This window comes from Euleptes europaea, unplaced genomic scaffold (assembly GCF_029931775.1).
Source record: "Euleptes europaea isolate rEulEur1 unplaced genomic scaffold, rEulEur1.hap1 scaffold_175, whole genome shotgun sequence".
Taxonomy (NCBI): domain Eukaryota; kingdom Metazoa; phylum Chordata; class Lepidosauria; order Squamata; family Sphaerodactylidae; genus Euleptes; species Euleptes europaea.
In genome coordinates, this window is record NW_026612129.1 from 20,963 (window position 1) to 45,289 (window position 24,327).

Sequence of the window (24,327 nt, forward strand, 5' to 3'; positions counted from 1 at the left end):
CGACACCATTAGTAATATTTGAAAGATAGCAATCGGGTGAGTGGGGACGGCAATGTGGTTGCTCCAAATCCATAGTTTAATTGGCTCCCATGACAAAGTGACTCTGATGTGAGAAATAACTATTTTCCCAGTCCCATTGATGTGACTGGCATCTTTCAACCACTCTCAGAAAGCAGCTAAGGCTCCCACCCCCAGCTCCCTTTTTCCACTGCCACCCTGAGTGGCGATGGGAGAAAAATTAAAAAATGGCAGTGTCATGTACAGCACTACGTCACTTCTGGCAAAAACTTTAACGAGTGGCTTTTTAGGATTGAGCATCAGCTTAAAGAGGAAAGAGCTAATTTTTCATTAATTGCTCCACATGAGTAACAGCGTACATCATTCGGCTTCTTAGCTCGGTAAAGCAAGCAATGTCTAATTACAGATGGTGTGAGAAGAGTAAGCCTTTGGAACCTTCATTTGATGACAATAAAATAAAAACCGAGGATGCCAATAAAATAAAAACCGAGAAGGGTTCAGAACGGGATGATTCTGTGATCTCAAATAAGGTAAAAGAAGCAGCCATTCTGTAGGACACACAACGGTCTTCCATCTTTACATCACCTGAAATGAGAAATGGAAATCTTTAGATAGCAGAGGAAAGCAAGCTTACAGCATCTCACACAAGTAGAAAGATTTCCTGTCTCTTGAGAGTACCATCTATTTTTTAAAAAACACTTTATTTCCCACATTACATTGATCAAAAAGTAATTTATATTGCCGCTTAAAATCTGTGAATGCTATCGATCATCAGTTTCCACACAGCATATTATGTAGATCACTGCTTGAAATGATTTCAGGAAAATAATGGGCAATGATTTGTAATGGTGAATGACCAGAATCTGAATGTGTCAGCAGAACACTCCCATGCAGAATATTAACTAATACATCGCTAGTGAATGTTTCCAGGGCCCATGCAGTAAGATTTTACAGTTTATGGTATTTGGGCTATGAAGAAATGGACACATTTTATCATCCTCCAAGATTTCTCCCTGGCTGTAGCAGCATACAGGTTGCACTATTTTGAAAAAGACTCTTGCTTTCCCTTTGGAGATTGATCCCAATGGGTAGCTGTGTTAGTCTGTCAACCGCAGTAGAAAAGAGCAAAAGTCCAGTAGCGCCTTAAAGACTAACAAAATTTCTGGCAGGGTATGAGCATTCATGAGCCACAGCTCTGTTTTTCAGATATCTGAAGAAGTGATATCTGAAGAAGTGAGCCATGGCTCATGAAAGGACTCCTTTCCCTTTGGATTAACTAGCAGCAGGCCTTTACCTCAGAAGACACACAGGTATCATCAAAAGACACTTTTGAAGAGGACAGGTAAGCATCTGTGATAGTGATATCGTCTAGTTCGGTGTTGAAGTGATCCGACTCCTTGATGACGCTGTAGGTGAGGGCCACGCTGTAGTTGGTGGGCTTTTCCGATTGTTTCTGCTGGCATTTGCAGAGTTTCCGGAAGGCGGCTCGGAACTTCTGGGACATGAGGTTGTAAATCACAGGGTTGATGGCGCTGTTGAGGTAAATGCAGATTCGGCAGAATAGCAGGAACCAATTTTCTTGGAAAGGGTTAGACAGAAAAGAGTTGATGACCACCAGAGTCCGGTAGGGCATCCACAACAATGCAAACAAAATGACAACCACAGCCAGCATCTTGGTGACCTTGGAGGAAATGAAAAGGTATAACCTGTCAGCAACAGAAATGCATAAAGCAGGAAAGCTGTAGGGTAAAGCATTAATGCAGTGATCCTCGATGTATGTCTATGGGCACCAGGGGACCTGCTGATGGGTTTCCTGTCACCCATTTGCTTCTTCTCCAAAGGGCCTCTTCCTGAAAGCAAATAGCCAGTCCTGGATGTCTTCTACCTCATGGGACCATAGGATTGTTAACCTTCAGGTGAGGCCTGGCAATCTCCCAGAATTACAACTGAACTGCAGAGATGAGTGGCCCTGGAGAAAATGACTGCTTTTGAGGGTGGATTTTATGGCCTTATACTGCACTGAGGTACCTCCCCTCCCCAAACTCTATCCTACCCAGGTTCCATCCACAAATCTTCAGGAATTTCCCAACCCCGAGTTGGCAACTGAAAATGAGGTGCTTCAGAAGAACCCAGGAGGCATCACCGTTACGCCTGCAGGGAGAATCCAGGCAGAAACAGCTGCCTACATACTGGACTTTGCTTGACTTCACTTGCAACCTCCCTGGGTTCAAATCCCCCCTCTTTCATGCTCAATGTGTGACTGAGGCCTACTCTTCCTGTCTCATCCTAACCTCTCTGACAGGATTATGAGGATAAAATAAGGGAAAGGACAACTGTGCACACTACATCAAACTCCTTAGAGAAAGGGTGGCATAGAAATGCACTGTGTGTATGGATAACTGGGAGGGGTCAGCTTCGAAGCCCGACCACTAACTGGATTATGGGTACCATTTTTATTTATTTAGCGTGGTGTAGTGGTTAGGAGTGGTGGACATTTGGAGAACCTGGTTTGATTCCCCACTCCTACACATGAAGCTAGTTGGGTGACCTTGGGCTAGTCACCGTTCTCTGAACTCTCTCAGCCTCACCTACCTCACAAGGTGTCTGTTGTAGGAAGAGAAGGGAAGGGAAGGGAATTGTATGCCTGTTTGAGTCTCCTTAAAAGGTAGAGAAAGTCAGCATATAAAAATCAACTCTTATTCTACTTCTTTTTCTAAGTGGAACTTTTGAAAGAATAGCTCAGTGGTTCCCAAAGTGGGCAGTACCACCTCCTTGGGGGCGGTGAGATTACCTAGGGGGGCACCAAGAGACCAGGGGGGTGCTAGAGGTGGTCCCCTTCAACTGTTTTGTTGGATAGGGTAACGGGTGCTGGGGTTGAGTTTGTGGAACCAAAGTTTGGGAACCACTGGAATAGCTGAACCTTACTTTAAAATAGCACAAGTTCTTTCAGCACAACTGGAAGTCACCCTGTAAAGCACCAATGTTGTGTCTGTGGGTTTTTTTTTAATATGAAGGGTCTCATGGCACTTTAAAGACTATAAAATTTATTATATTTACCTTGTGCAATGATAAAGTGAAGTCTGGATCACTAAGGCGTCTGTCGCTATAAATTCATTAGCACCACAACAGTTTTGTTCTTTGCGCCACAGCAAACGAATAGAGGTATTTTTTTTAATGTAGCTCTGTCTCTGTCTGCCCAGCTTTTGGTGACAGCTATAAAGTCCTCAGTGAAGTAAATGGATCAGTTGAAGGTCAAGTCCTTCACAGTTGGCATGATTGCATGGGCTTCTCCATTTTGGATGTTCCCATCCTAACTTCCTTGGCTCCACCATCAACCAAAAGGGAGACTGCAGCCAAGAAATCAGAAGGAGATTGAGATTGGGAAGGGCAGCCATGAAGGAGCTAGAAAATATTTTGAAGTGTAAGGATGTGTCACTGGCCACCAAGACTAGATTAATTCATGCCATCGTGTTACGGATTCCGTGGACTGCCAAAAAAACAAATCAGTGGGTTCTAGATCAAATCAAGCCTGAACTGACCCTAGAAGCTAAAATGACTAAACTGAGGCTATCGTATTTTGGTCACGCCATGAGACGACAAGAGTCACTGGAAAAGACAGTCATGCTAGGAAAAGTTGAGGGCAGCAGGAAAAGAGGAAGACCCACAGGAGATGGATTGACTCAATAAAGGAAGCCACAGCCTTTAATTTGCAAGATCTGAGCAAGGCTGTCAAGGATAGGACATTTTGGAGGACTTTCATTCATAGGGTCACCATGAGTCGGAGGCGTCTTGATGGCACTTAACACACACACATCCCAACTTCAAACGCTTGTAGGTTTTTCCAGATTGGAATGAGTCCCAATACTAACCACCCTGGGTTACGATGGTAATAAAACAGTTTCGATGATTCGAAACCTGCAGAATCCTTTTCTGTTTTGTCTAGAATTTATATATATAATTGTTCTCTTGGTACATAATGAACTTCTTTAAAGAACAGAAATGCATTCTGCATTGTTTTATTACTATCGTAACCCAGGTCAACTAGCAAATAAGTCATCGTGACTCCACAGAAAGGGTAATGGAGTCAGCCTGTACAAGGATACTTTGCTTGCTGGTGATTTCAGCAATCCCATACTACCCAATTGTGGCCAGTCGAAAGTCTCCTTATTTTAGCACATCCCTGGCTGAAAAAGCAGCCTGAAGAATGAGAGACATTATTTTAATCTGAGGTACTCACTAGCTTGAACTCAGTGGCTCTGACGCTAAATCAAGAGTGCTTCATTTATCCAAGATGGAAGAGCTAGCCTTTATTATAACAGAAAATGGTACTTTGAGGTGGAACGATATTACACAGAGTAATAGCAGAGGGCTGAAAAATAAACAGAGGACAAATGCGCTCTTAAATCTACTGATGTCAGTTCTTCTCAAAGTGTTCGAAGGAAACCACATGACCCTCTTTGATGCTAATGCCTTCCAAATAGGGCCACTCCTGTGAACATGTGATGCAGGCACACTGGTGTCTCAGGAGAAGTCTCAGTGGTCCAGGTGGATGGACCCACAGAATACAGACAATAAGTATGTCATGAGCAGAAGAGATTTCATTAAAGTACATGAAAAGCAGATGATTCCAGATAGCCAGAGCAACAGACGAATCCAGCTACATTCTCCCATGTTTCACTGCATATTGTTATAGTTATTGGGTGAAGACCCTGTAAATATACGAATGAGATCTACTTTTTTCCCCCCCTTTCTGCTTAAAATGAAAAATGAAATCTCATTTTTAAGTTTGGTGATTTACTTAACAGATAGTGCAGGGTTTAAGCTCACCATGTTCTTCTACTTCTGTTTTACTAACTCCATGTAGTTGACCCTTATAAAAGGCAGAATGTTTTTAAGTAGGGGGCTGAATTTCTGCTCATTCTTGACCCCACATACCAAATTTATTATGAGCCTCTTAAATTAGGGCATCTAACAAGGGGAGACTTTTAAGTAACCTTTTAATGGTGGTTCTGAACGCTGCAGTACGTCATTCACCTCTCCTCTCCCTGGTTAAGAGCGGTGGTCTCTAATCTGAAGAACCGGTTTGATTCCCCGCTCTTCCACATAAGCGGCGGACTCTAATCTGGTGAACCGGGTTGGTTTCCCCACTCCTACGCATGAAGCCAACTGGATGACCTCAGGCGAGTCACAGTTCTCTCTGAACTCTCCCAGCCCCACCTACCTCACCTACCTTTTGTGGGGAGAGGAAGGGACGGTGATTGTAAGCCAGTTATCCTTAAAAGGTAGAGAAAATCGGCATATAAAAACCAACTCTTCTTCCTCTCTCCTCTGACGACTAAGTAACAAACCTGCAATCTCTAGAAGCACTGAACCAACCAAGAGATTCATCCTTAGACACACAGAGTGTTTGTCTCATGGAGTTGGAGTTGTTAATTAATAAGGAGGGCTCACCCTTTTCCTGACATCACAAGGGTAGGGTGAAATTGTAAGAGAGCAGCAATTATAGCCCTTTGCTAATTGGGAATGCTGTACACATGTGGGCATCATCAAGTTCAACAGCAAAGCTCTTGTAGCATAAAGGAGGAGGCCCGAAGAGAGGAAAGAAACAGGAGGAAAGCCTCTCGTTTTTCTAAATATCACTTCTACATGCAAACATTAAGAGCTTTCTTAACAAGGACCTTTCAGACTGTGAACAAAAGCTCCCCAGATGAATGGATTGTGGAGTGGTTTTAATGCAGCAAGGAAATGGTTCAGATGGATACCACCTTACTGCTCCTGAAAAGGTGTTAATGCGTCCAGGTAGAATGGATGAGTTTGAATACGTCAGTGATGTTTGTAATTTCCTTTACTGAGGATAATTTGTGCATGTAAAACAATGGGAAGAATATGAGTTAGGTTGAGTCCCAAGGGAGCAATAAAGGAAGCCGTCACTCACATCCTGCCAACCTGAACCAAAGGAAATAGAAATCGCTAGACGCCCCTTCTGAGTCAGCACAGTCTGTGACCTATCAAATTGTGCTCTGTATTATGGACTTCCAGGTACTTGACAGCTTTTTGGGCAGCTACAATAGCAGGCGGGGAGCAAAACATCAAGAACTTCATTGAGCCCCCAGTAGGTTCCCATAGCACAGTTGGTGGGCTATGTTTTTCCTGCTGAGTAACAGCTTGTGCAATCCCACTGTACAGTTGCACAAAGCTTCACATCAACCCTTGGTATCCACAGGCACTATCCAAGATAAATATTTAAAAGCTTTTTTCTCTTTGGTGATTAATCTAAAAACCACACACACAAACACACACACACAAACACACACACACACACAAAATGATGCCCCAGTCTGGAGGTTTCATGTTTGTGTGGGACTGGGAACTCCAACATGTCTACAGAAAACCTACATTTCTGAATTATTGTGCCAGATATAATGGGTTTAAGAACATAAGAAAAGCCATGCTGGATCAGACCAAGGTCCATCAAGTCCAGCAGTCTGTTCACACAGTGGCCAACCAGGTGCCTCTAGGAAGCCCACAAACAAGACGACTGCAGCAGCACCATCCTGCCTGTGTTCCACCGCACCTAATATAATATGCTCCTCTGATACTGTAGAGAATAGGCTTAAATAGTGAAGACAAAGGACAGCATGGAGTGATTCTCCCAACACCTTCAGTTTTCTCAAAAGCCAGCCCTCAAGAGAAGCCATTTACAGCACAGCAGGGTGGGCTAATCCCTTCTGTTGTGTCCCCAGGAGAAATCTACATCCCTGAGGTACTTAAAGACTGGTAGAGTAGGGGGAAGGCTGAGGGGGGAAGACCCACTGTGGGTCTCCACTGAGGAGAAAGGCAAAGTATAACAAACAAACAAACAAACAAGTAAAGACATTAAAATGTGTGAATCATATCCCCTAGGGGGAAATAAAGCTTTATTAGGATAGATCATGTCCTAGACTGTAAGCTTTTGGGGGCAGAAAGCTTTCTCTCAGGCCTATGTTTATAGGGTTGCCAACCTCCAGGTAACAATTTACAAGTGAAACTTGGACTGCAATAATAGTTAGTCAATAAGAAAGCAATCACTATGGCTATTTATAACAAACCAATGATAATATTAACTTATAAATTCAATATCTGATTTATCTTGTTGTTTCTTCACAAAGATAGAAATTATACAAAATATCATATAACAAACAAAACAGGCTTCCGGTAATTTTCCTGTTTCATATAATCTTTAATCAGTTGCTAAGTATGGTTTTGAAAAAATTATAGTTCATTAATCCTCTGTTTCTTCTTTTTTTCAGATTCTTTACTGAAGAGTTGCTGAGGATTATTATTGCACAATGGCGATCCCACGTTGTATCTCTTAATTCTAAATAAAATATTTTCCAAAAGGCTATCATTGGAATTCATTATACATCAAAACATGCCACAAAACAAAATTAAATTAATTACAAATTATACTTACAGACAACTTTTTTTCACGTCTTACATCCTTAAGATATACCAATCATATGGTGAGTATTCTTATATCATGTTGGGATATAGTGGAGGGAAAGGGTGCGATATTTATACAAGACGCTCCTGTGCAGCATTTTACAATGAGAGATCACAGAAAGGCAGAATAATCGCACACCGAGTTCAATCCATTGGGGGCCATTGTATTAAACATTGTAATAAAGTGAGCCTCTCTTTGGTGGAGAATCCTGTCTATATTTTCCTTATGAAACCGTTTTTTCCGATATTGCCATAAGGCAAAAAACCTAAGGTCATTGTCATTATGTTTTGCCTGTTTAAAGTGCGCCACGATCGGAGCTTCTAACACGGAATTGCGTATCCTCGATCGGTGCTCTCCGATCCGTATTTTCAAGGATCGACTCGTCTTGCCTATGTACATAAATTCGCAAGAACATAGAACGGCGATACTTTGGATTCTCTCGGCTGAAGATTATGATAACGAATGCCTTCGGCAGCTCGCACAAACAGATTTTTATGAGGAAATAACCAGGGACCCTACCAAAAGTGTACTGAACATTGTAAGAACAGTAATCTTTGAAGCATTATCCTTAGATTATATTACTAAAAAGGAGGCGGACTATCTTTATAATCAGTATCCAAGAATGCCTATATTTTACATTTTACCTAAGATCCATAAGACATTACACCATCCCCCAGGGAGACCAATTATTTCAGGCATTAATGGAGTTTTGGATCCAATTTCAAAGTATTTAGAACATTTTCTACATGCCTATGCTATGGATACCCCATCGTATATTTTGGACACTGGGGATTTTATAAGGAAGATTGAAGGTGCTACGGTACCTGGAGATACCATTTTAGCCACTTTTGATGTGGTCTCCTTATATACAAACATTCCTCTCCCTGAGGTTAGAGCAATCATTGAAGCCAAGTTGGAATCACGAGAAGATAAACATCCACCTACCCATTTTTTAATGAATTTAATAGACTTATTATTTGAGAACAATTACTTCAGGTTCAAGGAACAAATTTACAAACAGGTCAAGGAGGTGGCTATGGGTTCGGCTGTAGCCCCCTCGGTGGCAAATATTTATATGGTAGCATTTGAACAGAAGTATTTACTCTCAGATGCTTTTTTTAAACAACATGTTTTTTTCTACTCAAGATTTGTGGATGATCTGGTGATGTGTATAGACAGTGAGGATAATTATAGTATCATGGTTGACAAACTTAATCATGCTGATTCCAATATCAAATTTGAATGTAAATATCATTATAATTGTATTAATTTCTTGGATGTCAATATACACAAGAATGTTGATGGTAAAATTTGGCTGTCCCCATATAAAAAACCAATGGATCGAATGGCCCTTTTACATTTTAATTCCAATCATCCAGGCCACCTGAAACATAATTTGCCATATAATCAAATGTTGAGATTAAAAAGAAACTCAGCTAATAGTAGAGATTTCGATATAGCCGCCTCCTCGCTAAAAGGTGCTCTCATGAGAAGGGGGTATCCAATGGCTTTAATTGACTCAGCCAAAAAAAGAGCAGATGCACAGCCACGGGAACAGATGTTCATTCATTCCAAGAAAGCTATTCCCAAATTGACTTCATCTTTTCAGTACACTCCCTTGGTGAGTGGCATTCGGAAAATTATCCATAAACATTGGCATATTATTGCCTCTTTGCCTGACTGCTCTGAACCACCCCTATTAGGGTATAGAAGAACCATGTCCCTCAAGGACCAACTTGTGCACACCGATAGAATTGATCGGCCCATTGTAATTAATAGGACAGGCCACTATCGATGTGGATCTTGCACTATGTGTCCATATGCGCTCCCTGTTAAGAGCTTTACTTATGTGAAAACGGGTTTTACATTTGAAATTAAGTCATATACGAATTGCACCTCAGAAAATGTTATCTATGCCGTTCTATGTTCTTGCGAATTTATGTACATAGGCAAGACGAGTCGATCCTTGAAAATACGGATCGGAGAGCACCGATCGAGGATACGCAATTCCGTGTTAGAAGCTCCGATCGTGGCGCACTTTAAACAGGCAAAACATAATGACAATGACCTTAGGTTTTTTGCCTTATGGCAATATCGGGGAAAAACGGTTTCATAAGGAAAATATAGACAGGATTCTCCACCAAAGAGAGGCTCACTTTATTACAATGTTTAATACAATGGCTCCCAATGGATTGAACTCGGCGTGCAATTATTCTGCCTTTCTGTGATCTCTCATTGTAAAACGCTGCACAGGAGCGTCTTGTATAAATATCGCACCCTTTCCCTCTACTATATCTCAACATGATATAAGAATACTCACCATATGATTGGTATATCTTAAGGATGTAAGACGTGAAAAAAAGTTGTCTGTAAGTATAATTTGTAATTAATTTAATTTTGTTTTGTGGCATGTTTTGATGTATAATGAATTCCAATGATAGCCTTTTGGAAAATATTTTATTTAGAATTAAGAGATACAACGTGGGATCGCCATTATGCAATAATAATCCTCAGCAACTCTTCAGTAAAGAATCTGAAAAAAAGAAGACACAGAGGATTAATGAACTATAATTTTTTCAAAACCATACTTAGCAACTGATGAAAGATTATATGAAACAGGAAAATTACCGGAAGCCTGTTTTGTTTGTTATATGATATTTTGTATAATTTCTATCTTTGTGAAGAAACAACAAGATAAATCAGATATTGAATTTATAAGTTAATATTATCATTGGTTTGTTATAAATAGCCATAGTGGTTGCTTTCTTATTGACTAACCTCCAGGTAACAGCAGGAGATCTGCTATTTCAACTGATCTCCAGCTGATAGAGATCAGTTCACCTGGAGAAAATGGCCACTTTGGCAATCGGACTCTATGGCATCGAAGTCCCTCCCCTCCCCAAACCACACCCTCCTCAGGCTCCTTTCCAAAAACCTCTCGCCGGTGGCAAAGACCTGGCAACCCTATATGTGTCTGTGTTATAACCATCACATCCATTGAGGATGCCATATAATTAATAATGTGTTGGAGGGAGGGTTTTGAAGCATGGTTTTCTTGGCCAGCAGGGATCCAAGTTTCTTTTCTGTTTTCATTTTGTAGAGAAACATCATTGTGGCAGGTTCAGGTAAAGTTTAGGACACCTGTCCTCTCTCCAAATGGCACATCTGATGCAAGCCTAACTGCACGTATCTATGATATGTGATACACAGCAGCCAGTGTAGATACTTATGCTGAGTTAGGGTCATGGCAGTTGTCTACTGCAGTCTTACATGGCCTTGGAACTTAAGGCTGCTTTTTCTCACAACAAATTTATTTGCTCAAATCTGCTCTATGGCACTGAAGTCCCTCTCCTCCCCAAACCCTGTCTTCCTCAGGCTCCGCCCCCAAAACCTTCCGCTGGTGTTGAAGAAAGAGGTTGCCTCCCTAGTTGCCAGCTCCGGGTTGGGAAATACCTGGAGATTTCAGGGGTGCAGCCTGAGGAGGGCGGGGTTTGGAGAGGGGAAATACTTCAATGCCATAGAGTCCAATTGCCAAAGCGGCTATTTTCTCCAGGGGAACTGGTCTCTTGTTGGTTAGAGATCATTTTTAATAGCAGGAGATCTATTTTATTTTCAATGGCTGTTTTTTTAATGGGTTTCTTTTAGTGTTTTAATCATAAGCCATCTCGAGCAGGTTTCTGGGGAGACAGTGTATACATTTCCCCAATAAATAAATAAATAAATAAATAAGAACAAATAGGTCCTCAAACAAAAATCGTGAACATGCAGCACTCTGTGCCATCCCATAATGATACAGACTCTGATGGATGCATGGAGTCAGAAGATTTCCATGATGACAATAACATTTTTCTGTGCTCTCAATACCACAAGTGCAACCTGTTCAGCAAAAAAGATTTACAATAACATGCAAATATTCAAAACAGTCAATTTTGGAGCTACAGTGTCCAAATGGATGTTTTGGGTTGGCTAAAAAACAGATTTGCTGTCCCCCAAATACTTCAAGTTATGCGATAAAAGCACCTTCCTGGGACTTTTATAAGGAAAATGTATTAAAAATTACTGTTTGGTGGTGACCGACTATAATTTTTTTACTCTAAATTTACCTCAAGCTTTTGGGGACCCAAAGTATTCCCCATAATCCTGAAATATCAAATCAGCTACCTGTTCCTGTAACTTGGACCTGTAGCTGCCCCTGTAACTTCTATGAAGTATTTTTAGTTTCCATCCTGTGAGGAAGAGGCAACCAGCACTCCAGCTTTTAGGAATGGCGAATGACCATTAAAGGTCATTAAACAAGTGCCTTTACGAATCAAACTACACAAAAGCCTCCAACAGATGTGAATCTGTTCATTTTACACAACACAAGATCACATCTACAACATTACATTCAAAAAACCCTTAGAAGCAAGATGACAGGAATAAAGATGTGGCCATCTCATCCAATCTTCTTGCCGAATGATCAGAAAATGATGAAATATGCCCCAACATGTTACTCGCATTCAACGTCTCCCTTTCTGTTCTGAATAAGAACAATGAGACTTTGATCCGACCCTCTTCAAAAGATGCTCTTCCCAGGATGCTGTATTATAATTTCATTGATCTTGATCCTAGCTAATATGACCCTCTCAAATTTTACATTCTTTCTTAAGTGCAGCATCATTCAATTGGCCTAATTGAACCAAATAATGAAAACTGAATGGCTGCTTAAATCAGAAGGGTGTGATTAAGTAAAAGAGACAATGTCCATTCATTCATACATTTGTGATATACGTGGGGTTAGCAAAATGGTCACAAGAAGATCAGTTCTCATCTTTTTCCTCTTCAAGGTGCCTCCCTAGATTTCTGCACCAGCTTCCAATCACTTTAAACCTTCGACTCCTCATTCTCCATCAGGACTGGTGATCTATTAGGAAGAAAGCCAGCTCAGCTCCAAGCAGTCTGTGAGCAGCTTACAGTGCAATCCTAAACAGGACTACTCAGAATCCTTCTCAAGTCTACTCAATGGGGCCTATTCCCAAGAAAGTGTTCTTGAAAGTGCACTGCTAGCCTCTGCTGGACATCAACATACTAAAAAGGGTTGCCAACCTCCAGGTACTAGCTGGAGATCTCCTGCTACTACAACTCATCTCCAGCCAATAGAGATCAGTTCACCTGGAGAAAATGGCCTCTTTGGCAATTGGACTCTATGGCATTGAAGTCCCTCCCTTCTCCAAACCTCGCCCTCATCAGGCTCCGCCCCAAAACTCTCCAGGTATTTCTAGGGTTGCCAACCTCCAGGTACTAGCTGGAGATCTCCTGCTATTACAACTGATCTCCAGCTGATAGAGATCAGATCACCTGGAGAAAATGGCCTCTTTGGCAATTGGATTCTATGGCACTGAAGTCTCTCCCCTCCCCAGACACCGCCTTACTCAGGCTGTGCCCCAAAAAACCTCCCACCAGTGGTGAAGAAGGACCTGGCAACCCTAGGTATTTCCCAAGCTGGAGATAGCAGCCCTATTTCTAAGGGTGAGAAACAAGATGCTGGTATAGATAGATCACAGGTCTGATCCAGCATGGCTACTCTTATATGCTTAGAAGCTCTGGAACAAATGAGCTCTGCAATTTTGAGATTTCAGTTATGTTTCTTGTCAGGCAGCAAAACACTTTAGGTTTTGAAAAGGGTGCTGATTTCAAAAGGCAATGATGAAAAGATGATCTCTGGTACTTGTCAGCACAGCTTTTTGTGCTGGCATAGGCCCAGAGTAGGGAGGCATTGGGGAAGAATATTTTATAAAACATTTGTGTGGGAGGAGTGAGGTGTTTGTGCTTGAAAAACTGAATAGAAAGCTTAACAGAGGGACTTGGCATAAATGATAGGTGAACCTCGGAGGACTGTAACACAGAAGCACCTCATGGTTACTGCACAATATTTTGCTTATAAAGGGAGAGCGTGGAAGACATCCAAAATTGTCTCTCCTGCCTGTGAATTCTGCCTTTCATTCAAGAGATCAAGGTACCTGTCATCAATTCTTATGAGGCAGGTGATGTTCAGCAAGGGTTCCTTGGCAAAAGACATCCATTTTCACAGCTGAGCACAGGTATGAACTCAACGTCCTTGGCTCGTGTACAACCAAGTTGTTAACATTTTAAAGGAGAAAAGAAGTGTACTTAAAAAGTTTTTTAAAGAAAGGATCATAGCAAGCAGAGAGCCTGGTTTCAAATAGCAAAACCAAATTGAGGGTCTTTTATGCATGGCTGTTTCTCTCGCCGTCACCCCTCCGATGACTTCGGGTCTTCGTTTGGATTGTGCATGTCATTTCTGACCGTGAGAGGTCGCTTTGCTCTCCCCGGTGTTTCCCCGCGTTTTGCCTGCTTTTTGGGGGACCTGTTTTATCTCAAATTTGAAAACGCGGGCAAAATACGGGGGAAATGCAGGGGGAGAGGTGGCCTCTGATGGTCAGAAACTGCATCCATAATCCAAAAAAAGACCGGAAGTCATCGGAGGGGTGAAGGCGAGTGAAACAACCTTGCATAAAAGACCGAGATTGAAAGTTTAAAGCCCCTCACCCTTTCCTGGTTTTGCTAGGAGAAACCAGGCTCCTTACTTGTTATGAACAATTTAAAAAAGAAAAATGTGTGTCCATCTTTTCTCCTTTAAATTGTTGTACATGGACCATGGAAACTGGGATTCACATCTATGCTCAGCCACACACACATGAGCACACACACAAAGCTGCTTTTTACTGAATCAGACCCTTGGTCCATCAAAGTCAGTACTGTCTACTCTGACCGGCAGCGGCTCTCCAAGGTCTCACGCAGGGGTCTTTCACATCACCTACTTGCCTAGTCCCTTTAACTGGAGATGCCGGGGATTTAACCTGGGACCTTCTGCATGCCATGACAGAGTGGGGATTTGAACCTGGGTCTTCCAAATCCTAGTCCGAAACTTTAACCACTATACCCCTCCGTTGATTGGCTGCTGCATGTACAGTAAAGGGAGTTTCAGTCACTCCAACTCTTTCACTAGTAGACTTGTACTATGCACCAAGTTTTGAAACATCCGTTTGGACTTTGCAGCATTAGATGCACACTTCAAAAAATCAGCGATGCACAAATCCAAAAAACGCAATGCATAATAAGAGCTAACATGGTGTAGTGGGTCAAATTTCAGGCTAAGATCTGAGAGACCCAAGTTCAAATCCCCACTCTGCAATGAAGCTTGTTGAGCAACTGTGGGCCAGTTACTCTCCCTCCGCTCAACCTGCCTCATAGGGTTATTGTTCTGAGGACAAAATGGAGGAGAGAATAATATTTAAATAAGCTCACAAAGAAGATGCTTTAGGCTACATATTTCTTGTTGCAGTTCAGACACAGGCCTTTTATGCGGGGACGTTTCCCTGCGATCACCCCCGCAAACTGCTTCAGGGCTTCCTTTTGATTATGCATGCCTTTTCTGCCCATCAGAGGTCGCCTCATTCTCCCCGCGTGTTTTGCCCCTGTTTTCCAGATGCTGTTTTAGCCAGAATCTGGAAAATGCAGGCAAAACGTGCAGGGAGAGTGAGGCATGCATAATCAAAAGGAAGCCCTGAAGCAGTTGGCGGGGGTGATCATGGGGAAACATTCCTGCATAAAAGGCTACCGGATGCTGGTTACCCAGTGCTTGCATGATGCTAGATTTTATGGCTTTTTGTTCACACACAGCAGCACCTAGGGCAGTGGTGGCGAACCTTTTAGAGACCGAGTGCCCAAACTGCAACCCAAAACCCACTTATTTATCGCCGAGTGCCAATGCGGCAATTTAACCTGAATACTGAGGTTTTAGTTTAGAACAGGGGTGGGGAACCTTTTTTCTGCCAAGGGCCATTTGCATATTTATAACATCGTTCGGGGGCCATACCGGGCGTAGATCTCCTGGTGTGTGTGTGTGGGGGGGAAGCTAGGGTTGCCAGGTCCTCTTCACCACTGGCGGGAGGTTTTGGGGGTGAAGCCTGAGGAGGGCGGGGTTTGGGGAGGAAGATTGCACAGCCATAGAGCCCAATGGCCAAAGTGGCCATTTCCTCCAGGGGAACTGATCTCTATTGGCTGGAGATCAGTTGTAATAGCAGGAGATCTCCAGCCACCACCTGGAGGTTGGCAACCTTAGGGGAGGCTATGCAGAGAAGGCTTGGAGGGTGCCTCAGCTCCCCCAGGTCTCCCCCCTCCTCCCAGGTGGGAAGGCAGCCAGCGGTGGGCCCAGGCAACCGAGGTGCCAGGGGGGCGCAGCTTGCAGCCTGCGGTCGATCTGCAGGGAAGGAAAGAAGGAAGGAAGGAAAGAAAGAAGGAAAGAAGGATGGAAGGAAAGAAGGAAGGAAGGAAAGAAAGAAGGAAAGAAGGAAGGAAAGAGAGGAGGAAGGAAGCAGGGAAAGAAGGAAGGAAAGAAGGAAGGAAAGAATGAAGGACAGAAAGAAGGAAGGAATGAAGGACAGAAAGAAGGAAGGAAGGAATGAAGGACAGAAAGAAGGAAAGGAGGAAGGAAGGGAAGAAAGAAGGACAGAAAGAAGGAAGGAAGGACAGAAAGAAGTAAGGAAAGAAGGAAGGAATGAAGGACAGAAAGAAGGAAAGGAGGAAGGAAGGGAAGAAAGAAGGACAGAAAGAAGGAAGGAAGGACAGAAAGAAGTAAGGAAAGAAGGGAGGAAGGAAGGGAAGAAAGAAGGACAGAAAGAAAGAAAGAAGGAAGGAAGGACAGAAAGAAGTAAGGAAAGAAGTAAGGAAGGAAAGAATGAAGGACAGAAAGAAGGCAGAAAGGAAGCATGGAAAGGAGAGAGAGAGAGAGAGAGAAAGAAAAGGAGAGAGAGAAAGAGGGGGGGAAAGAGACAGAAAAAGAGGAGAGAAAGAATAGGAGAGTGACAGAAAAAGGAAGAAAAGAGAGAAAAGCCTTCACACACACACACACACAGCCGGCTCCCTGCGACCGGGCTTCAGCCTTCCCACCTGCCCCCCACCCCAAAGTCCACAAAAGTCCTCCACCTGATCGGCTCCCACGCGGATGCTCCGGCCCCGGGAGGGAGCGATTGGCTTTTTCCTCTTCTTCCCCCCTCCCTCCCTCCCTCCCTCCCTCTTCGGCGGCCGAGAGAGGTTTTAACCCCTGTGCCGCGCGGCGTGCAGGGACGCTTCGCCTTCCCGGCTTGGGGGAAGCATCTTCCTCCCTCCCGCCTCCCGCCTCCTCTTGCCGATGGCGAGAGGGGGTTTAAAGGGGCCGCAGCGTTCCTGCACGCTGCGGCTTCAGAAAGGGCCGTGCTGCGCTGCGTTTCTCTGGCAGCTGCAGCGGAGCCCAGTCTGGGCCAGGAGCCTTCTTACTCCTTCTCCCAGAGGCTCCGGGGGCTGCTTGGGCGCAAGTCCCGCCAGCCGCCACCGCAGCACGCCCCCCCCCCCACCGCACGCGCCGCTCCCGCTCCCCGGCTCCGCTTCACAGGCCGCTCGGCTGGGCTGCGCGCTGGGCAGAACCGGGGCGGCGGTGGCGGCTCCTCTTGGCCGAGTGGGGGAGGCGCCGCAGGTGGCGGCCTGGCCTTCAGGGGCCTTTTGCAGCGGGCGGGCGGGCAGGCGGGCCCTGAGGGCGACCGCTGCCGGCTCGCCCGCTGTCCCCGCCCTCGTTCTGAAGCGCCTCCCAGCCAATCCGGAGTCGCTGCGGACCGCCCGTGGCGCGGGGCCAGGCAAAGCCGCGCCTCGACCCCTCGCCTCCAGCCCGGGAAGGGAAGGGGAAGGAAGGCTGCTTCCCGGGGGGTGAGTGGAGGCGGCCGGGCGCGTGCCGGCCGAGAGGGCTACGCGTGCCAGAGTCGGCACGCGTGCCATAGGTTCGCCAACACGGACCTAGGGGGTGTAGATGGGAGAGAAGGTTTTGCCATTTCCCAATGCAGTAGCAAACCCCTGGGAAGACACTTTCCTCAATAAACAGCCATAGTACAGAATACAGAGCTAGTAATACCCTTTTACACTGCCTTTTTGGTGCATGCTTAGGGTTGCCAACCTCCAGGTGGTGCCTGGAGATCGCCTGCTATTACAACTGATCTCCAGCCGATAGAGATCAGTTCCCTTGGAGAAAATGACCGCCTTGGCAATTGGACTCTATGGCATTGAAGTTCCTCCCCTCTCCAAACCCTGCCCTCCTCAGGCTCCGCCCCAAAAACCTCCCGCCGGTGGCAAAGAGGGACTTGGCAACCCTATGCATGCTACAAGTGTAGGAATTCACTTATCTGCAGTAAGAGAAGCTTCAGGTCTGCTCAGCTGCAGAACTCTGTGGATTCTAGCAGGCTCTGACCACACAAGAGCATCCACCTTTGTCTCTGTTGCACTGGTACCTTTTGTTTTTGAGGTTCAGGGTTTAGTCTGGGTTATGCCCAGAATTCTTTCCAAATTTTTGAGTTCGGTAAACATGAAGGTTACAGTCCTGGACGCAGGCTGTTTAAGACCCATCCATTCAAGCCAAGGGGAGTTAAGCAGTTGCACTGTGCAGCAAAAATCATTTTAATGCTTGTTGACTTTCGTGTCAAGGAGATGTCACCTTGTCCACATCTCAATATCATGGGACTGCTTTGATTTGCTCCCTAGCATCGGGCATTCAGAGGTCCATTACTACTGGACATGGAGGTTCCATTTCACCCAAACCATGAGGAACTAGCTTCGTCACTCCTTACCCAGGAGAAAGGTGCTTCTCTGCCCCAGGAGAGGGACAGTCGACTACAAGCCTGCCCAGCTGAGCATCCAATCAAGGGGGCATGGTGCCAGAGGGCACTGAGAACCCTCCACACAGCCCTCTTATCCAGTGGTTTCCCCAAAAAGCATTTGAGAGACCCTTTTCTTCATTGCCTCCTCACAGGGAGCTGCCTTTTACCGAATCAGACCCTCGGTCAATCAAAGTCAGTATTGTCTACTCAGACCAACAGCAGTTCTCTAGGGTCTCAGGCAGAGGTCTTTCACATCACCTACTTGCCTAGTCCCTTTAACTGGAGATGCCAGGGATTGAACCTGGGACCTTCTGCATGCCAAGCAGAGGCTCTGCCACTGAGCCACAGCCCTTCCTCATAGGTGCACAGTCAGTACCCATGTGCAATGAAAACTTGGGACCATTGCAGATTGGGCTGCACTGTTTGCAAGTGGTTTCTTTTCGGCTGCCTGCATGGCACAGGCTGTCGGCATGCCCGCTTTTGTGACAAAGAGTTTGAACAAGAACAACATGCGCCTCTACAGATGCAACTTCAGGCTTCCCCTCTTGCATGGATAACCCACGCCCACCTCTGACTGTACCTGCAGGTATAGGGTCTGCAGCACAGTTCAAACCGGGCAGTTTTATGGCACGTGTTGAAAATGTCATGCACCAATTGGCTCTATACATACAAAGAAGAACCTTTGGGGCTGCATAGTAAGAATGATCTAATTCAGTATTCCAATAGTGGGCAGCCGCACACCACTGGGAGACTGATAACCAGGACATGCATACCTACTTGTCCTGTTGCTTGTTCCAGCACCCAAAGGTAAACTGCCTTTGAACATGGAGGCTCCATTTCAATCAGTCCAGCAGGAAAGCCTTAGAACAAATGCAAAGTTAACTTCCAACAACTGTCTGAGAGACGATTCTCCTACCTGCCTTCTAGAAGCCACGGCACTATTGATCCCCTTGTTGTTCCCTTTGGTCTTGTTTGGGGCCCCCAAATCATTCTTCCATGTCTTGGAGTTTCCTTTGGGATCTGAAGGAATGGGGTTCAGGAACAAGATCCTGGCGATCAACCCATACAGGACGGTAGCTAGTATCATTGGCACGACATAAAATATTCCAAAGTCCATCATGTAAATTGGAGAATAGTAGCTCCGAGGCACCTTGTACCCACATGACACCACCGTGGCATCTTTGTAGGCTACCGTGTTGAGATCTAGCAAGAAAAACCAGAGCAGGCAGTAAATGGAGGTGAATGCCCAGACAAAAATAATGATCTTTTTGGCTCTAGAGAAAGTGCATAAAAACTGGGCTTTGATTGGGTGGCAAATGGCGATGTACCTCTCAACGGTGAAGGCAGTGATCGAGCAAGAAGAAGCATTGATGCCGAGGTACTGGAGGTAAGTGATGCAGAGACACCCGATGTAGCCGTAGACCCAGGATCCAAAGATGCTCTCTGTGATGTTCGGGAGTCCCGCCGCCACGAGCACCATGAGGTCGGCTACCGCCAGGCTCACCAGGTAGCAGTTTGTGGGGGTCCTCATGTGCTTCGTCCTGACCACCACCAGCACCACCATGACGTTGCCCACAATGCCTAACCCACAGATGAGGAGGACCAAAAAGATGGTGGCCACCTGGTATTCAACGGTGACTGCCTCTCGGCTGGGCAGGAATCCCGTTTGGTTCTGGCCATCGCCCGTGCTGTTCTCCATCTTCAGCCAGCTGCTTCTGCCCATCAGCCACCCGGTCAGCACATCTTCTCCTCGCCTCCCTGAGGAAAGTTGTCCACAGTGAACAGTGCATGAGATGTCGCTCCCTTGTATATCTCTGGACATATCCCTCCCTTCGTTTCCAAGTGTTTCGGATCTCCCTCCCTGGCACACACACAACATTGACTTCCCACACAAGCAGGCCCATCTCTCTTAATCTATTTCAGGGGCTCCTTCCGTTCTTAAGCCAATTTTGCTATGATGCCACACAGACGGCTGTGGGAGGGAAGTCGGATGCCTCAGGAGAAAAGAGAGATGTAAAGTTAGGGCTCTCTCTTTTCACTACTGGGCATTTGAGGGTAGGAAATGAAGGCTGAAGACAGGTTGGGGAAGGGGGATTGAAAATATACCCATGGAGGCGTCAAAATGTTTCAAAAATCTGCAGCATCTCACTGAGCAAAATCCACAGTGGGACAAAAAGGAATGTGTGGATAAAATAAGGGTCGACGGTGCCTCTGTCGTTCCTAATACAACTCTAAAACCATCCTCTGTCTGCTGCCAAATAGGATCTCTGGGCTGGACCGATTCATCTCTCTCAGATCAAAGCATCCTTCCCAGGAGGCAACCCCAAAGGGGTCTTGCTCAGCTAGCCACAAAAGAGGGCAAAGAAAGGAATGGTCTGTCTGTCGAGAGCATTCGAGTCACAACCCTCTCGCGATGTACGATCTCACTGGAAAGCATGCATTAATCGGCACCACACGGACTTCAGCGCTGTTTCATTGCCTCCCCTGCCCCCCTATACAAGATGAGATAAAGAACTTACCTTGGGCTTTGTAGGGACCGGGGATCTGTCCGGGGGCCGATGCGGTGAGCTCCGTCACAACTTTTCCAGGCCAGAGGAAGCTTCACCCCTCGACCATGCGCTGCTCCTGGTTCGAGCTTCAGAGCGCCAGCATCCTTTCAGCCCTTCCAGCGGATGTGCCTGATCTCCTCAGAGCTCCTGAGCTGTCAAATCGCAAGCGATTAGGATGACTTTAAAAAAGAGATAAGGGAAAGGGAAAGGAGGGGGGGAAGCACACAGAGAGAGATCAGTTTTCTCAGGAGCGCTCATGGGAAACCCAAACAGTGATGTGCTGCTTATGTTCCCCTGTGAAACTACATCTAGAACGTGTGTCTGGAAACTCTCTCTCCCTCCTCCTCCTCCTCTAACCTGCTATGAATTTTCACACTTGAGAGAGAGGGGGAGAGAGAAGAGAGGGAATAGCCAAGTCCCCCCCCCTTTGCAGTGTTTTATTAAAGAGCCACAGCCAGTTTCTATCTCTACCTTCAGTTCCTTTTTATTTTGCCAGTTTTGGCGTTAGAGGGCTACAGATGAAATCAGATTAGAAATCCAATTTTCTTTCTTCTTCTTTTAAATTTGCGGGACTTCTCTTTCCTGTCAATGGCAGCAGTTCCAGAAATAGCAGGTTGCGTGAAGGAACGGAGGGAAATTGGATGTCGTAACAGGTTTAGGGCTGAAGAGGCTGTTGTTGAAAAAGGATGAAAGAAAGCAATTGGGAGATTTCAGTTGGACATGAGCTTTGAAAAAGGTTGATGCTCGGAACCATAATATCAGGGCAACAACCAATGGTTCTGATAGGGAGCCAGTGTGGTGTAGTGGTTAAGAGCAGTGGTTTGGAGTGGTGGACTCTAATCTGGTAAACTGGGTTGGTTTTCCCAGTCCTACACATGAAGCCAAATGGATGACCTTGGGCTAGTCACACTCTCTCAGCCCCACCTACTTCACAGGGTGTCTGTTTTGGGGAGGGGAAGGGAAAGGTGATTGTAAGCCAGTTTGATTCTTCCTTAAGTGGTAGAGAAAGTCGGCATATAAAAAAACAACTCTTTTTCTCCTTCCTTTAGGTGGATTTTGTAGTTTGCTGGAGGGTTTTTTTATTTGTTGTGTTGTTGCCAGCAAGTCACATCTGACTTATGGCGACCCCAGTACGGGTTTCAAGGCAAGAGACATTCAGAAGTGGCTTGCCATTGCCTTCCTCTGTGTCATGTCCTGGTATTCCTTGGAGGTCTCCCATCCAAATACTTGCCAGGGTCGACCCTGCTTAGCTGCCAAGACCTAACAAGATTGGCCAGCCTGAGCTATCCAGGTCAGGGCAGTCTGCCATACAAGGTGAGAAAAAGGACCAGATCAGACACAATAGCAGGGCCAGGTGTAAGGGCTCTGGGATCACTGCAATGTTGCACATGTGCACATCTACCCAAAACACAATCCAGATAGAGGGTTGGATCCAGCTAGCTTTTCAGCTAATGGGAAAGGGACAAGGGGTCACCAAAAATGCTATGCCAAGGATCATGGAACCTGCATAGGAAAAACTAATGTGGGATAGGGGCTGTGGTAAAGAGTAGAATTGGGTAGGATTGAGTGGGGAAGCTGGCTGGATCCAACCCATAGTCACATGCAACTATGTGCCTGCAACGTGGACAGAACTGTGAGCCCATATCCACAGAGCATAGTGGAGTCGAGGGGCTTATTGATTGCTCACATCTGGATGCATCTTACATGGCAGATGTGCACACAGATGCACTTTGGCACCCTGTTGACCTGTATGGTTCCTAATATAGCAATGGAGTCTGTGCATGTATCACCCCTGCAAGACGGGGTAACGAGATGCTGTACCAGTGTAGCAATGTAAGACTGTATAGTCTGAGCCCGGCCTTCAGGTTGGGGAGAGCGGGGTAGAAATGTAATTAATAATAATAATAATAGTTATGACAGCACCCCCTATGCACATCTCCCATCAGATGTATAGAACAGAAATTGAAAAGAATGAATGAATGAATGAATGAATGAGTGAGTGAGTGAGAGTATGTTACCAGGATATGTAAAGTCATGCCAGAAGAAGAAGAAGAAGCAGAAGAAGCAGAAGCAGAAGCAGAAGAAGAAGAAGAAGAAGAAGAGGAGTTGGTTTTTATATGCTGACTTTCTCTACCACCTAAGAAAGAATCAAACTGGCTTACAATCACCTTCCCTTCCCCTCCCCACAACAGACACCCTGTGAGGTAGGTGGGGCTGAGAGAGCTCTAAGAGAGCTGTGACTAGCCCATGGTCACCCAACAGGCTTCATGTGTAGGAGTGGGGAAACCAACTCGGTTCACCAGATTAGCGTCTGCTGCTCATGAGGAGGAGTGGGGAATCAAACTCGGTTCTCCAGATCAGAGTCCAGATCATTAGGCACAATGGTAATTCCATCAATCGGATTATGGAGGACCAATGAAATGCTGGTGGTCCTGACTGAGCAGAAAAGTGGGGTACAAATCTTGTAAATAAAATCTGCCAATAAACACTGCATTCTTAATGCAGCCTTTTCAGGACTATCTCTTGGTTAATGAACTGTAGTTGCTCTCATACTTGACTTCCAATGGGCTCATTAATAAATTACACTGCAAGAAATGTGCACATTAGCAAAACCCGGAACCTTTTTGAGAAACAGAAGGGGAAGCGTGGCCACTTACGATAGCAACAGCCGAAGTCATTGACAGAAAGAAAGGCCATCTTGACTATTTTCTTTTTCACTTTCTCTGACAATGAAACCAGGACCAAAATAATAGGACTTTAGCTTTCATTCCTACCCAATAAGGTGGCCTTTACTGGTTTACATTAAACTTCTCTAAACTTTTAATCAATCGACAGCTGATGTTATCACAGTAAGGAAGAACATAACTATGGTTCACACCTCTGCCAAGGCATGAAAACTCACCAGTGGCCTTATGGATGTTGCTAGGACAAACCCACAGCCCATCTGTGACAAGTGGGATAGAAATACTTGCCCACCTTACAGACTTCTTGTAAGGATTCATGATATAATCTATGTGGAGCACTTCAAGCACTTAGGAAAAATGTAACATAAATGCCAAGTATTATTTTAACCATTCAATACATGCAGCCAGAAGTACTCACATATCCGGGGTGAACAAGCACAACCCAAACAGATAGTTTCAGAGGGCAGCCGGGCTGGTCGGCAGTTAGGGTTTGTTGATTGTTTTACCAGGTTGATAACTGCACACATTTTATACCAGGACATATCAGCCCAGCATAACAACTTGAGACAATCTTACCAGATATTTGTATAATTGGTAATATATTATACAACCTATATACATGCCTGGTCTGATTTCATGCATGGAACATGGAGACCGCGTATTTGTTTTGTGTTGCTCCTGTACCTATTTCCTAACCTTATTGTATTGGTACAGTGGTGTCTGCTTTGCTTGCCAAGTACCTGGAGGTTGGCAACCCTATCTGCCGTAGCACAGGTGGATTTGAGTCCAGTAGCACCTTAGAGACCAACAAGATTTGGGGTGTATGACCTTTCAAAAGTCAAAGCTCCCTTTGCTAGATACAACTGCCAAGGAGTAATGATAATAACCCTTGTAAAAGACTCGGTATGCCA

At 45.1% G+C, this 24,327-nt stretch overlaps 1 protein-coding gene across 1 annotated transcript; it reads right to left on the reverse strand.

Moving 5' to 3' along the window:
* Positions 1-1,294: 1,294 nt before the first annotated feature.
* Positions 1,295-19,882, reverse strand: LOC130493088 (thyrotropin-releasing hormone receptor-like). Its single transcript, XM_056866854.1, has 2 exons — positions 19,100-19,882; positions 1,295-1,699 (listed from the first exon to the last, which is right to left on the reverse strand). The coding sequence occupies exons 1-2, from the start codon at positions 19,880-19,882 to the stop codon at positions 1,295-1,297; spliced, it is 1,188 nt and encodes a 395-aa protein (XP_056722832.1).
* Between the last annotated feature and the right edge of the window lie 4,445 nt (positions 19,883-24,327).